The sequence below is a fragment of the Saccopteryx leptura genome, chromosome 2 (genome assembly GCF_036850995.1).
Source record: "Saccopteryx leptura isolate mSacLep1 chromosome 2, mSacLep1_pri_phased_curated, whole genome shotgun sequence".
Lineage (NCBI taxonomy): Eukaryota > Metazoa > Chordata > Mammalia > Chiroptera > Emballonuridae > Saccopteryx > Saccopteryx leptura.
Window position 1 is genome coordinate 366,029,562 of NC_089504.1, and position 15,435 is coordinate 366,044,996.

The 15,435-nt window shown below is 55.6% G+C and overlaps 2 protein-coding genes across 5 annotated transcripts; one reads left to right on the plus strand and one right to left on the minus strand.

The window, feature by feature from the left end:
* Positions 1 to 3,514: 3,514 nt before the first annotated feature.
* Positions 3,515 to 8,527, plus strand: RASD1 (ras related dexamethasone induced 1). 4 transcript variants are annotated; one of them, XM_066365065.1, is made up of 3 exons: positions 3,515 to 3,605; positions 3,965 to 4,362; positions 4,641 to 8,527. In XM_066365065.1, the coding sequence occupies exons 2-3, from the start codon at positions 4,077 to 4,079 to the stop codon at positions 5,186 to 5,188; spliced, it is 834 nt and encodes a 277-aa protein (XP_066221162.1). In that variant the 5' UTR covers positions 3,515 to 3,605; positions 3,965 to 4,076; the 3' UTR covers positions 5,189 to 8,527. The 4 variants fall into 4 exon arrangements, with proteins under 4 accessions (XP_066221162.1, XP_066221163.1, XP_066221161.1 ...); XM_066365066.1 differs by lacking the exon at positions 3,515 to 3,605 and adding an exon at positions 3,619 to 3,638; XM_066365064.1 differs by lacking the exon at positions 3,515 to 3,605 and having other exon boundaries at positions 3,939 to 4,362.
* Positions 7,022 to 14,652, minus strand: MED9 (mediator complex subunit 9). The gene is made up of 2 exons (XM_066365068.1): positions 14,409 to 14,652; positions 7,022 to 9,443 (listed from the first exon to the last, which is right to left on the minus strand). The coding sequence occupies exons 1-2, from the start codon at positions 14,615 to 14,617 to the stop codon at positions 9,227 to 9,229; spliced, it is 426 nt and encodes a 141-aa protein (XP_066221165.1). The 5' UTR covers positions 14,618 to 14,652; the 3' UTR covers positions 7,022 to 9,226.
* Between the last annotated feature and the right edge of the window lie 783 nt (positions 14,653 to 15,435).

The window sequence follows — 15,435 nt, forward strand, 5'->3', positions numbered from 1 at the left end:
GGGTGACTCATCCCAGGGGACACACGAGTGAGTGATAGCACACGAACCAGAACCCAGATCTGTCCCGCCCCGAGGCCTCCTTCCCCTCCCTCTGGGGTGAGAGGGGTTGGAGGTGAGGAATGGGGCTCCCTGTGTTGTTAGGGAGGGCTCCCAGGTGGAGCCAGAGAACAGGGCTCAGCAGTTCACCCCACCCCACCCCCACTCCTCCAGCTGAACTTGGCACCTCCAGTTACTGCCAACATTTCTCCTAGTCCCCAGGGACCTTGTGTTGCCACAGGAAGTAGGCTGTGTGACCATGTGGTGCCTGTTGATGAAGTCTGACCACAAAGCCCTGTGGACTGGGTCCACCAATCCAAGGACACAGGTTCAGTCTTTCCTCATCCGAGTTGGGAGACTCAGTGAGCCCAGACTCCACCCGTGCACACAGCTCTCTGGGCCTTAGGGTCCTCGTCTGTGAAATGACCGCCCTAGTGTATAGAAGCAGTGCTGGCTGGGCCCCTCTGTCACCCTTGGAACTCCTCCAGGCTTTCTCTTTGGTTTCTGCCTCAGGGCTTGAGAGGTCACACTCAACATCTAGTCTGATCTTACCCAATGCCTCTCTGTTTGCACACCCCTAGGAACAGGGAGCTCATTCCTCCACAAGCACCTTTATACACACAGCCTTTGAGGACATGCTGGCCCCGATGGACTGAGCGGTCCCTTTGTCAGGACAGGACTGAGGAGCTGCAGGTATCCTGACCCATGGGTCCAGTTCATACCGCTGTGGAAAGGGCCTGGCATGCAGCCAGGGCCATTGGCTGGACGGGTCTGCGAGGAACAGAGGTCACGTTGAGGAGGAGACTCAGAACGGCTGCTGAAGGGAGCCAGATCTGTTTTGTCAACAGGTCACCAACACCAACCCAGTGCCGATAGGAGTCCCGAATTTGGGGTGCAGAGAAGGGGAGAAACATTTCAGTGAAACAGCAAACCAGGGAAAGCATCTTCAGTAGAAGCTAAAAGTGCGCCCCACTGAGACAAAGGGGAGGCTGGCTTGTGTGAAGAAAAGTTTCCATCCTTATCCTTCATGCAAACGAGGGCTCCAAATTCACACAGTTTGATTGGTCCAAATTGCACTGATATGATTGGTTGCCATGGAGCTAGTCTGATTGGTCAGTAAAGATGCAAATGAGGCTATCGCTGCACACCTCGGATTGGACAGGGAAGGTCTCACTTCCATCGGTAAGGGTGAGAGGCGTGCAGGAGGCGTGGCCTGTCGGACTGGCCTTTCCCTGATACGCAGACAAGCCTCTGCAAACAATGGATGCTAGACTCTGGTTATGAGTTGGGGTCCTCTTGGCAGGTATATGTCTTCTTGGGGTTGACAGTTTGGTCCCTTTCTTCTTTAGGCAGTGGCTGTGGACCAGGTAACAGGACAGGAGGGAGTTTAGGGTCCTCTGTGTAGGGAGCTGCTAGGAACGGGTTTGGACTAGGATGACAGTGCATGAACATGTGAGGGCTTGCCAGAAGTTTCCACATGCCTTGACCTCAGAAGGGGGCCTGCCTGACATGGTCCTCAAACACAGCTTTCAAGAACCTTCTAAAGCCTCTGGGCCACTAGGCTGTGGCACACATTCCTGCTGTCCCAACATTTGGTCAAATATTTTTAAAAGTTCCCATTCCACTCTTAGCAGGAAAATTGCTACACTGCACATACATAATAGTTACAGGCTGTTTGCTGTCAAACAGAAAATAAAATTATTTGTAACCAACATAAACCTGGACAACATAAAAATAATGCGATGGCTAGCAGGACATGGGAGGTAGGAGTGTTGGGAGCCAGGGTGCAGGGTCCAGGCCGGAGCCGGGCAGGTGGACAGGCTGATAATTATGTGGGATGGCAATTTGTCTCTGCCTGGCTGACCGTGGGGATCACCTGTTGAAGATACTTAGCACTCGGACTCACTCAGCCTGGGGTGGGGCCTGGTGTAGGCCGGAGGGACACCCTGTAAGAACAGAAAAGGGTGCTTCAGTTAACAGGGAGCTGTGTGGTGGGTGGCTTCAAGGGGGCCATCTGTGCGCAGGGGTGGGCGCCTGTCCAGGGTCAGCTTCACCCCTGTGGAGCAGGGCAGGGAAAGGTTTGCAATTCCTTTCACTCCATTCTTTTCTGAAACTATTTGGATGTTTTAAAATCAGGAATGTACTTTTTAAATAGAGATATGCCTTTTTTTAAAAAAAGGTAGAAACAAGGCAGCCGAAGGTAACAAGTGCCAACCTCCGCTTGCTTCCTGCAAGAATGAGGCCCTGGCTGGACCCACGGGCGGGCCGGCACCCAGGCTTCTGGGCATTCATTAGGCCTTAATGGACTGGGCTGACTTAGGAGAGCCAGTCTTACAGCCTGGCAACGGTGGGGCAGGGTGACATGCCCAGAAGGGACCTGGAGTCGTCATGGTTGAGAACCCCAGCTGGGTCCCAGGCCACCGGATCTCCAGCACCTGGCATGGAATAAATCCTCTCCTGGCACCCCGGTGGAGGGTGTGAGTTTTTGCCGGAATCGTTGTCACAGAAGGACTGGGAGAGATGACCTTGAGAGCCCCTTCCCAGGCAGCTGAGATTCCACAGGCCGTAGGCAAACAGCAGAGGGGTGTGGGCTGGCAACCCCAGGACTGCCCAGGGCACCCTGACCCATGTGGATGTGGGCCTGGCACCAGCGAATGGCTTCCTCCCCATCAGACATGGGCAAAGCAAAACAGAGCATGGCCTCGTCTGTCCCTTAAGGAGCGATGGCTTTTTCATGAGCTCCAAGCTGGAGCAAACCTGCTCCCAGACAGCCTATTTCTAGGCCTCTCAGTGGCATCAGCGGACTCTCTGGTTACTGATCAACCTGCTGCCCACGCTGTTTGTTCCTGACACCCCCCCCACACACACACACACACACACCAGCCCAGGCCTGCCGCCTCATGGGTCATTTACTGTTGTAACGACCAGGTCCTGCCTCTCAACTGTTTGCACTTTCTTATCCACAATCACAGAACCAGAACCACGGTCTTCCAGAAGAGAAACCTGAGGCCCAGAGGTGGCATGAGACTGTGCTGTGAGCCTAGGACCCTCCTTGGCTCATTCTGTGGCTTAGACACCAAGCTCCCCAACTGTAAGATGGAGATGTTCGCCCAAGGGACTCTAAAGGCCCAAAATGCTAAAGAGGATGGGGAAGAAGACACTGGCCTAGGCTTGAACAAGGAAGGGCAACTTTTTAGTTCCTTTGGGGTTGCAGACCAGAAGAGGATGGGGAGAACCCCTCGCTGAAAACCCCTGCCAGGCCCTACAGCATGTCTCTGGTTGGAAGGAGGAGAAGCTAAGGTCTGCGGCGGAGCGCGGGGTGGGGGGTTGGCTCCTGCTGAGGGCTTTCTGGCACCCCAAGGCCTGACCCACACCTCCCCAGTCTTGCAGCTCCGGCCGCACTCTAGCGCTGAGAGTGGCGCCCTTTCCTGCCCTCTGGTGGCTGGAGCGCGCGGCCCCGGTTCAGGCTCCAGCCCGGCAGTGGGACGCGAAGAAAGCGGGCACTGTCGCCTGTCTTTAGGACTGAGAGAGAAAGGACGCAAAAGCCTGTCACGGTGCCTACGCGCCTGGTATGTACCTGCTATTCCGCTGCTGCGATCACGGTATGAATACTGTTATTCTCTGGGAAAACTGAGACCCAAAGAAAAGTGTGTGCGTGTTTGTGGATGGGGCCTTGGCGGCCGCTAACCCCAACGCAGTGGAAAAGCGCAGGGTCGGCGTGTCCCTAGTGCTGGCCGGACTCTGGGCTCAGTTTCCTACCCACCCCCACAGGGAGGAGCAGACCGCTGCTCGCAGAGGTCGCGGGAGGGAAGGGAGGGGGGGGGGGGGCGGCGCATGACGCACCGAGGCTGGGCGGAGCGGCCACCAGCCTGCATATAAATGCGGCCGCTGGGCGCGGAGAAGCTAGAGCGAGCGACTTTGTCCTTAGAGCCTGAGAATCTGCGGGAGCCAAGCCCGAACCCAGCCGCAGCCCAAGCCGAGTACCCCGGACTCCTTCTGCGCTACTCTCAGCCCCTTGGCCCCGCGACCCCTTCAGCCCAATGAAACTCGCCGCGATGATCAAGAAGATGTGCCCGAGCAACTCGGAGCTGACTATCCCGGCCAAGAATTGCTACCGCATGGTCATTCTCGGCTCGTCTAAGGTGGGCAAGACGGCCATCGTGTCGCGATTCCTCACGGGCCGCTTCGAGGACGCCTATACGCCCACCATCGAGGACTTCCACCGCAAGTTCTACTCCATCCGCGGCGAGGTCTACCAGCTCGACATCCTCGACACGTCAGGCAACCACCCGTTCCCAGCCATGCGGCGCCTCTCCATCCTCACTGGTGAGCGGGGGACCCGGCCGGTAGTGGGTGGGGGAGGAGTCGCGCTGCCAGGAGGGTTAGAGACCCCCAGTCCAAGGGCGCTGGTAAGGGCGCAGCCTGGGGGCGCGCTCTGCCGGTTCCGCCGCGGAGCGCCAAGTTGGCGCGTGGGGAGGGAGGTCTGAGTGCCCTGCAGCGCGCGGCTGCTGGAGCCCCGGCGGCCGGGTGACCCCCAAGTCAAGACCCACTTAAACTCTTCCCCTGGCAGCTGCCCTCACCACCTCTTCTGCTCTGCCCCTTAGGAGACGTGTTCATCCTCGTGTTCAGTCTGGACAACCGCGACTCCTTCGAGGAGGTGCAGAGGCTCAAGCAGCAGATCCTCGACACCAAGTCTTGCCTCCAGAACAAAACCAAGGAGAACATGGACGTGCCCCTGGTCATCTGCGGCAACAAGGGCGACCGAGACTTCTACCGGGAGGTGGAACAGTCCGAGATCGAGCAGCTGGTGGACAACGCCCCCCAGCGCTGCCCCTACTTCGAGATCTCCGCCAAAAGGAACAGCAGCCTGGACCAGATGTTCCGGGCGCTCTTCGCCATGGCCAAGCTGCCCAGCGAGATGAGCCCGGACTTGCACCGCAAGGTGTCTGTGCAGTACTGCGACGTGCTGCACAAGAAGGCGCTGCGGAACAAGAAGCTGCTGCGAGCCGGCAGCGGCGGCCAGGGAGACGCCTTCGGCATCGTGGCGCCCTTCGCGCGCCGGCCGAGTGTGCACAGCGACCTGCTGTATGTTCGCGAGAAGGCCAGCTGCGGCGACAAGACCAAGGACAAGGAGCGCTGCGTCATCAGCTAGGGCCTTCCCCTCCGCCCCTAAGGAACGACAGAACCTAAGTGTGGTCTTTTTGTTTAAAAGTCAACTCGTGTCTGGGCCAGCCCCGTGTGTCCCGGGCCACGTGCTCGAATGGACTGGCTGGCGTCTGCCCTCCCCAGACCTGGGGCCCCACCAACTGGGGAGGCGAAAACAACTGAGAAGGTCCGGTCATCTGCTTTGGAAGGATCAAGAGAACTGGTTAATACTGGGACTCCCCCCACCTGTGACTTTGCCCATTGGCACCCACTGCTGCCACGACTTGGGTGGGTTGGGATCATAGCTCAGGTATAGGGTGAATTTGTGTGGTTTCTCACAAAGAACCAAGAATTGGGAGGGGAGTGTGTGTGGAAGTTAACACCTCTGTCCAGGAAAACCTCTCTTCACTGCTGGAGGGTTGAGACAATCGGCATTATTGTGTGTGCGATTCCAGGTTTCCGAGACAGCGGGAAAAGCCTTGGCCCTCCTGATACTAAGGGAGTGTGGGTCACATCCACCAAGTGACTTGTTTACATGTGTGTGTGAAATTGCACAAAGGAAAAACAAAACTTGCACTTTAATAGTTCTGGTGTGGTCATGAACACGAACAAAATCTTATCCAGGTGTTTATACTGTGTGCAAGACTGTCTTCATTTACATTGTTACTGTTTTTAAAATATATAATTTAAAATGAAAAACCACGCTTCCGTCTTTTTTAGAAATGGCTGGAGGGGGAAGGGGGAAAAGGGAGAGGTTGGGTTTCTACTTCGGTGGAATTAGGCTTACCTCCCCAGAACTGGAGAAGAACCCTGGCCTTCTTCTGAAAACAGCTTCAGCTCTCCCGGGAGACAAGCTCGGGAAAAGCTCCTGAGAACTGGGCTGCAGCCCTTCTATTTGGAGAATGGGTCCTTAGAAAACTAGGACAAATATAAAGGATTTCAGGGTCCCCAGAGTCCTCCCTACAGCTGCATCTTTCTAGCCACTTACCTGCTTGAGTCCCCCTCGGCCTAGCCACAAAGGGCCCCTGGGGCTGTGCCCCAACCACTTCGTCCTACACTCAGTACCGACCCAGGGTGACAGAAAGCGATCAAACCTGAAATTCTCAGAGGGTTTGAGGGGTCACGCGGCCCTGCTTTCACAAGTAAGGAAACAGAGACTGGAGACTGCTCTGGAATTGGGCTGGTGCAGGACTGGGTGCCTGGCTGTCTCCAGGATCTCCCAGGTGGCTGCCTGGGGTGTTAAAACCGCCAGCCGCCAGTGCCCCTCCAGCTCTGGGAGGCACCTTCCGCCCCGGCTTGGGGTCCAGCACTCTTCTCTGCCTGCTGTCTCCTTTCCTCAGCAGTTGAGGGCACCTGTTCCCTCCCAGCTCAGGACCACTCTTAATAGTGCCAGCTTAGGGCAAGTGACCCGGGCCAAGCCTCAAGTTCTTCACCAGGGAAACAGAAACCCCTTGCACAGGGTTGCTGTGAGGACTATGTGATGTTTAGAAAGTACAAGTGCCTGCTACCCAATAATGCAAATAATTGGATTCAAGAGGGTACTCAACCCTGTAAGGAGCATTCAAGATTGTCCCAGGGGAGGGATTTCAACCTTGCTCTGGGGCAGGCGGCTCCCTCCCAAGACTAGACCCACTTCTGCAGTGAGGGATGGCCCTTGGGGACAGATGCTGGCTCCAGTTACTGCTTTCACATTGGTTTAGTCATGCATTGTGGGGGCAGGGGGTCTGGGAGGGTGCGGAGTGGAGTCTGTCACAATTTGTTCTGTCTTCTCTGCAGCAAGTGAGCACACCCAATATCCAAGACACCCTACTGTGAATATCTTAGTACAGAAACCAAGATGTCTTGAGAGCAGAGCACAGTTCTTTTAATTAGACTCTTGAAAAACATCCCAGTCTTCACACTGAAATGTCAGCCTTGCAGAAAGACCCTGGGGGGCCTGAATTGCGAGATGAGATGCTTCCTGTTTCATCACGGTGTTTGGCCAGGGCCTGAAACAACCCCCCCCCCCATACTACTCTCGAAATTTCAAGAAAATAACTGATTCGGTTAAGTAACAGTCCCAAGGTAGAAGTCTAATAGGTGACTAACCACTTAAATTCAGAGCCCGCTGTCCAAAGCCACTGAAACCTGACACCCCCCTTCACACATCCCTGAGTTCCCAACATGCCTTTCATCTTCTGACAGGAGGGTGCAGGTCCCACAAATGGAACCCCTGCTAAAAACGTCTTCAACCAATCGATACCCGTCAGCAAGGCCAGTCAGCAGGCCTCTGTTAAGCCCTGAATTGGTCAGCACAGGCTATGCGCTCGTTTCTAGATTTAGACAATATCTGGTTGCTACTGTCACCTTATCCTTGAGACAAGGGAAGAGCGTGCAAATAAAATGTTCCACTTGCAGGAAATTAGGGATGTCTGTAAACATTTTATAAACCCTAACTTCCAGGTAAGTTTTCCCTGCCTGTTACAACTGCATCAGAACTCTGCGGTCATACCTGGCCAAGGGGCGCTCAGAACTGCCACCTACAGCTGCCCTTCTCCAAACAAAAAGCACATCATGAACCTCTGTATGCAGAGCAGTAATGATCGTGGTCAACTCTTCAGTAAGGCTGCCAGAGGGAGAAATAATTTTTTAAGCCAAGACAACAGGAATCTGAAATGCTGGAAGAGGCAAAGTCTGTTTACCTGGAAGCCCGTAAACGGATGTAGAAAGAACAGTGACCTCCAGACCCATGCGAGGTTTGTTTGAAGTGGTTCTGGTTTGACCACACTTGGGCGCTAAATGGCTAAACGAGATGCTTGAAGATGACAGGAGACAAAGGGAGCAAAAGCTAAAAGTTGCCTGACCTGTGGTGGCGCAGTGGATCAAGCGTTGACCTGGAACGCTGAGGTTGCTGGTTCAAAACCCTGGGCTACCCTGGTCAAGGAACATATGGGAGTTGATGCTTCCTGCTCCTCCCCCCTTCTCTAAAATGAATAAATAAAAATAATTTTTTTATAAAAAAGCCTGACCAGGCGGTGGCACAGTGGATAGAGCGTTGGACTGGGATGCCGAGGACCCAGGTTCGAGACCCCGAGGTCACCAGCTTGAGTGCGGGCTCATCTGGTTTGAGCAAAAGCTCACCAGCTTGGACCCAAGGTCGCTGGCTCGAGCAAGGGGTCACTTGGTCTGCTGAAAGCCCGCGGTCAAGGCACATATGAGAAAGCAACCAATGAACAACTAAGGTGTCGCAAAGCACAACGAAAAATTAATGATTGATGCTTCTCATCTCTCTGTTCCTGTCTGTCTGTCCCTGTCTATCCCTCTCTCTGACTCTCTCTCTCTGTGGAAAAAAAAAAAAAAGCTAAAAGTAACAAGAACATACAGGTGGCAGAGAACCTGGACAAGGGGCCACCTGGCAGGGCTCTGGCTGACAGTTACATTCACTGGCTCACACAGAAAAGGAGACAAACTATCATCTTTCAAAACAAGGCTCTCTCACAGCCTTCCTTTACCATGTTAAACCCATGCCACCAGCACAGGCCTAGTAAGTCCAGTGAGTTCCTGCAAATGTCTTGGGTGCTGTTGTTGATAGGACACTATGTATCTGGTACACAAGATCACGCTCAGGAGGCGGGAAGAGAGGCAAGGCCGGCAGCAAAGACCAGATGCCTCCTTTCCTACCTTGCTCTTCAGCTATGCCAGCGGAGCCCGACCACACAGCAGATGCCCCCTCCCCAGAGGCAGGGTGTGTCCTCCACCCCCTCTGCAGGCTCCAGGAACATTCTTCTTCCCATCCAGTGGCACTCCAGCTATTATGCATCTAGACATACGGATATATACAAGGAAGCCCTAACAAAGCCAAGCTCCTGGGCTGGCTCCTCCCATAATCGATGCCAAGTTCAGCTAAGGAAGCAGTACAATAGCCCCCACCCCAGTCAGCTACAAAGTTCAGAGCTGAGGTCCCCAAGAAGCCCACTTCACAAGAACCGCGCTGGCAGTGAGGACCGGGCAGTAAGGCCATTTGCGCTGCTGTTCTTTCTCAGGCCTTCCTGAAGGCTGGCCGCGTCTACTCCTTGGGGATCTCAAACATGCAGAGGCTCTTGTACTTCTGCAGAAGTTCATTCTTGGTCCTGACTTGCTCTCGGAGGCTGTGCAGCTGTTGCTGCTGCTGCTCGGGGCTCAGGTGGATGCCAGGCATGGTGCTGATCACCTTGCGCATCTCCTGGAACTTGGTTTTGAGGGCATTCAGGTCCTGGTGGATGTCTGGGCTGTCCTTGTCCATGCTGCGGGGGTCAAAGGGTATCATTAGCATTCCCAGCTCAGATACAGACAAGCCCTGGTTTCCCTCTTCGGCACCCACAGAACATACTGTCTTCCTACGCCGTCTTTCAGAACATCTTGTTTTCTGTCTGTCCCCTTACTAGGCTGTGTGCCCCCAGATGACAGGAACTGGTTTTCTCAGACAGATCGAAAGCAGGCATGTGACAGCTGCCTGCCCTCCCGGAGGGCCGCTGAGCCCTCTGGAAAGGGGACACATGGACAGCAGCAAGCGCCCCTGCAAGCTGCTCGGCCTGCCCGGGCTGCGGAGGTAGAGAGCACGGAGCTCCTGGGACAAGAGAAACACTCCACTCAGAAACCGGCTCAAACCAAGTGGGAACCTGCTGGGCCAAGGTGACTGTGAAACACTCCAGTCAGAAGAGAAGCCCACACACTGAGTGAATAAAAGCAGAAGGCTCCAAATGGGTCTGCCTTTGTGTCCAGCGTTAGTCATCATCTAACTTTAGAAAGAAAGAAGGAGAGGTGGCCGGTCCAGAAGCACGAAACAAACGACAGGAGGAGGGGCTCTGGGCCCACCCACTGCCGTGTTTAAAAGGTGGACAAAAATAACACTGCTACGCTTGATGGACAGGCTCCTTCCCGGCAGTCCTGTGCACAGCCGGGCGATACTCGCATCACAGCAGCAGTGGCACCGACTGCGTTTGTGTCACCAGACTCAGGGGCAAACATCACAGGTTCCGGTGGGTGAGTCTAAGAACACTGTTCAGCATAGGTGTGGGTAAGGATGGCCCAGCTCTAGCTGTTCCGTCTAGGTGCCTTGGGACTTGAAAATGCACACTGGCGTCAACTGAGCAGAAGTGTGTCCACTGGGAGCTTACAAGGAACCGACCGGATCACTGAAGCCAACCTCCTCCCAAGCCTGAGCGCCACTTCCTGCGACCTCTCAGCACCATCTGACTCAGTCTCCTACTTCCTTCTCCTCAAAACTTCCATCCTCTTCAGTCTGATGGCCCTTGTCCTAACGCCCCCTCCTGGGGCCAGTCTTTCTCACCCTCTCCTCCTCCTTCCATGCTAACTACCTTCAGTAATGGCTTCTTTCTAAACTAGTGTTTTGTTTTTATTATAACAGTAATAGGTGCTAGAGGGAAGAATTAAAGTGGCAGACACCAAAGCTTAGCAAAGTCCCTCTGGTGCCATGGGCCAGAGATGACTGCTGTTAACATGTGGTATCTGGTTTCAGATTGCTTCAAAATATACAGCAACATACAAATACACACATAACTTTTTATTTGCTTTGACCCTACACATTGTTGATTCTTGCTTTTTTTCCCTGAACAATGCATCTTGAATGCCTTTTCATTTTAATACACATATGGCCCTGGCCAGCTGGCTCAGTGGATAGACCGTTGGCCTGGCGTGGGGAAGTCCTGGGTTTGAGCCCCAGTCAGAGAGAAGCGACTACCTGCTCCTCTTCCCTCTCCCACCCCCAGTGGCTCGACTGGTTCCAGCGCCAGCCCCGGGAGCTGAGGACAGCTCTGTTGATTCCAGCATTGGCCCCAAATGGGGGTTGACAGTTCGATCCTGGTCGGGGTGCATGCGGGAGTCTACCTCCCTTCCTCTCACTTAAAAAAAATTAATTTAAAAAAAAGTTTATAAGACGGCACCTACAGAGATCACTGCAGCGCTGACTGCCACAGCAAAACTCCAGGAACAAGGGCTGTGTCTTCGAGCAGGGGACTGCTTAAGTAAACAGCACATCCACAAACGAAACATTATGCAGACTGGGGGCGAGGGAGGGAGCCAGGAGGCATGAAGAGGCTCACGCCCTTTCCACGCCTGTGGGCATCTATGAATACATCTACAGCTTTCATTTCTTTTTTGAAGGCTTTCTGGGTCACAAATGGATGGGCCATTTTAGGTTAATTGAACAGCTAAAAAGGTTAAGTACTCTAAATTTGGCAAGAGCTATCAGCATTTCAAGTACAGGTACTGTCTGCTCAGGCACTTCCACTGCTTGAGGACCTACTTCCTCCCTGGGAGCCCTAAGGACATCCTCCTGGGCTGGTCACACTCAAGAGGTGTCTCCGTCTCCGGCTGCCAGTCCAGAAGCCAAGGGGCGGACGTGAGGGTGGGCTCTTAGTATTCTTCAGTGTATGAACTCCCTCCTAAACCCTGTTTTCAGTATGACTCTCTCCCTCAAACTCCTCCAATGCACCTGGTATCCGTCCAGTCCAGATACTCTCTGGCTTCCTCCTTCCTAAGAATAACTCTTGGGAAAGAACAACCCTTTCTCTTCCCAGATGGAAGACAGGTAGTTACCCGTCTGCTTAGATTTGGGGGAGAGAACGATGGGGATCTCCTTCTTAAACAGACTTTTAAGTAGTAACCCTCCTGTCCTCAGTGCCCTTTCACCTCTATTTCGAGGTCCCTGGCACGGCCAATTCCTGAGATTTAGGGGCAGGCCATGCTCAAGAGCAGCTGCTTCTGGCTGCTTCTTGAGGCCAGTAGGTGAGTAAGCCCCTGGCCATCTGCTCTGAAGCAATTCTTTCCTCTCCTGTTCTTTCTGGTTTCGTGCTTAAAAAACAAAAACAAAACACTTTTCACTATCCTTTTAGAGGAAACAAACACATGTAATCAACCTGCCATCTTACACTGGAGACTGCTCCTGAGTACAGCTTACAACGATCTTATGATACAAATATTATTAGTCCCATCTCACCTATTTTACAAGAGAAAGGGAGGCTCGGAGAAGCTGCGCTGTTCAACCAGTCATCCAGCAGTACCTTCATTATAAAGCTCTACTTTAAGTTCACTGGTTAAGGTCCATTATTACTGTTCACATATTAGGGATACAAAAATTCTTTTTTTTTTTTTTTTTTTTTACAGGGACAGAGAGAGAGTCAGAGAGAGGGATAGATAGGGACAGACAGACAGGAACGGAGAGAGACGAGAAGCATCAATCATCAGTTTCTCATTGTGACAACTTAGTTGTTCATTGATTGCTTTCTCATATGTGCCTTGACCGTGGGCCTTGGCCTTCAGCAGACCGAGTGACCCCTTGCTCAGCGACCTTAGGTGCGAGCTGGTGAGTTTTTTGGGGTTTTTTTTGCTCAGCCCAGATGAGCTCAAGCTGGTGACCTCGGGGTCTCGAACCTGGGTCTTTCGCATCCCAGTCCAACGCTCTATCCACTGCGCCACCGCCTGGTCAGGCAGGGATACAAAAATTAAAGCCTAAGAAAGTTTTTATATTCCCCGAGAGTCCAAGGCAAGCGAGCACTAGCAGGTGTGGATCTAAGACCATGGGCTTGGAAGCAGGGCTCTCTAGTGCCCACTGACCCAGGCAAGGACAGTCTCTAGTGCCCACCGACCCAGGCAAGGACAGTCTCCAGTGCCCACCGACCCAGGCAAGGACAGTCTCCAGTGCCCACCGACCCAGGCAAGGGCAGTCTCCAGTGCCCACCGACCCAGGCAAGGACAGTCTCCAGTGCCCACTGACCCAGGCAAGGGCAGCCTCCAGTGCCCACTGACCCAGGCAAGGACAGCCCTGTGCAGCCCTCACTGGGGCCAAGCACCTTCTCTGAGCACGTGCACAGCTCACGTTTGCATTGTCCCACCTTCCCCTAACACCAGCATGCTTGTACTGCAGACCAGCAGCAGGGTCCGCACTTGTGTCTGGGTTCCAGCTGCTGCCTGACCACAGGCTGGAGAGAGCAGTAGAGTGCGCCCCGCCCTGTTTGTGTGGTCACACGGAGGAAGGCCACAGGGAGTCATGCTGCAATGTGGGTCGCAGGCCCCCACCAGGGAGCCCAGTGTGTCCACCCTCTTAGGAACCCGGCTGTGGCAGCCAGGCCTCTGTGCAGTGGGTGCGCGTGGAGGACGCGTACAGTCACTCGGACACGGCAGCAGTGGTCACTGTGCTCTCACTCACTGGGGCTGGGGATGCGATGGCCGGCGGTGCCCCGGGGGGGCCATGGGCAAGCGAGGGCCCAAGGAGGACCGTCCAGGGCTGGCCTAGAGCCCGGTGGGAGGAGGACGTCGCCTGCTGACGCCACGTGGGGACAAAATGGTGCGGGCCCAGATCCGGGCACTTCTGCGTGAGCTTCCCTAATGTCCCGTCACCACCTCACCACTTTCTCAAGTGCAGGCCAGCTGTTCCTGCCTGTCCTGTCCTGTCCTGCCCTGTGGGTGAGCGAGGTGAGGGCATGTCCCGCACGTGGCCGGTGAGCACAGGGAGGCGACTGGGCCTGTTGGAATAAACACAGCACGAGGGGGTCGGGCGCAGGGGAGACACCCGGGAGCTGGGGAGGCACGGGGGTGCAGGGGAGACACCTGGGAACTGGGGAGGCACGGGGGTGCAGGGGAGACACCTGGGAACTGGGGAGGCACGGGGGTGCAGGGGAGACACCTGGGAGCTAGGGAAACACCCAGGAGCTGGGGAGGCACGGGGGTGCAGGGAGACACCTGGGAACTGGGGAGGCACGGGGGTGCAGGGGAGACACCTGGGAACTGGGGAGGCACCGGGGCGCAGGGGAGACACCTGGGAACTGGGGAGGCACGGGGGTGCAGGGAGACACCTGGGAGCTGGGGAGACAACCGGGAGCTGGGGAGGCACGGGGTTGCAGGGAGACACCTGGGAGCTGGAGAGACAACCGGGAACTGGGGAGGCACGGGGGTGCAGGGGAGACACCTGGGCGCAGGGAGGCCGGCCTCGCTGGGCGCCGGACGCGCTAACCACGCCGCCGCCCCGTCCCGGGGCCGCCCAGCTCCCCGGCCGACCTCGCCCGCTCTGGGGTCAGTGTGCTTGTTGTGACTTATGAATGAGAGAGAGAGACAGGGATGCGTGAGTCCATTTATTCCCGCCCCCCCGTGGTCGGCTCCCGCAGGCGTCCCGACCGGGCGGCACCCGCAGCCCCGGGCGTACGGAACGCGCCGAGGCCCCGCCGCCCGGACCGGCCCCGCGCGGCCCTTACCATTTGATGATGTTGTGAACCAAGGGCAGGAAGGAGTAGTTCTCCTCCTTCACACCCGCCGGGGACGGAGGCCTGGGCGCTGGCGACGGCTGCTGCGGCGCAGCGGCGGGCGGCGGCGGCTGAGGCTTCGTCTCGGGCAGCGGCGGCTCCGCCGGCGGCGGTAACGCATCCTCCACCTGCCGCCCGGGGGCTAACCCCGCGGAGGCCATGGCTCCCGGGAAGCTGTGGAGGACCCGCTACGTCACTTCCGACCCGCCAGAAAAGGCGGGACCTGGAGGAGGCCCTGAGCATGCGCACTAGGAGGTGAGGCGGGGCAAAGGCACTGAGCGGGGCAGCTGTTCCTAGGCAACAGGCGGATGCCGGTATAGGATGCCCTGGGTTGGGCTGTGAAGATGGCTCAATTCAGGGGTGGGATTCAGCCGGTTCCCGCTGGTTTGGCAGAACTGATACCTAATGTTTTGTTGAGTTGGGTGAACGGGTTGTTAAAATAGCATTTGTTATCAGGGTGCTAAGGTGGGCGCCTGGGCAGCTGCCCAATGTGGAAATCACACATTGACGTTCCTTCCTCTGTTTGACGTTCATCTGCCCAACAGTGTAGTCTAAGCGCCCATAGTCATGTTCATTCCGTCCATAGGCAAAAAAAAATTTGATGGAACTATGCTTGCAATGTTTATTCATTTCATAAAACTCATTATACCTTTGACCCTGGCCGGTTGGCTCAGCGGTAGAGCGTCGGCCTGGTGTGCGGGGGACCCGGGTTCGATTCCCAGCCAGGGCACATAGGAGAAGCGCCCATCTGCTTTTCCACCCCCTCCCCCTCCTTCCTCTCTGTCTCTCTCTTCCCCTCCGGCAGCCGAGGCTCCATTGGAGCAAAGATGGCCCGGGCGCTGGGGATGGCTCCTTGGCCTCTGCCCCAGGCGCTAGAGTGGCTCTGGTCACAGCAGAGCGACGCCCCGGAGGGGCAGAGCATCGCCCCCTGGTGGGCAGAGCGTCGCCCCTGGTGGGCGTGCCGGGTGGATCCCGGTCA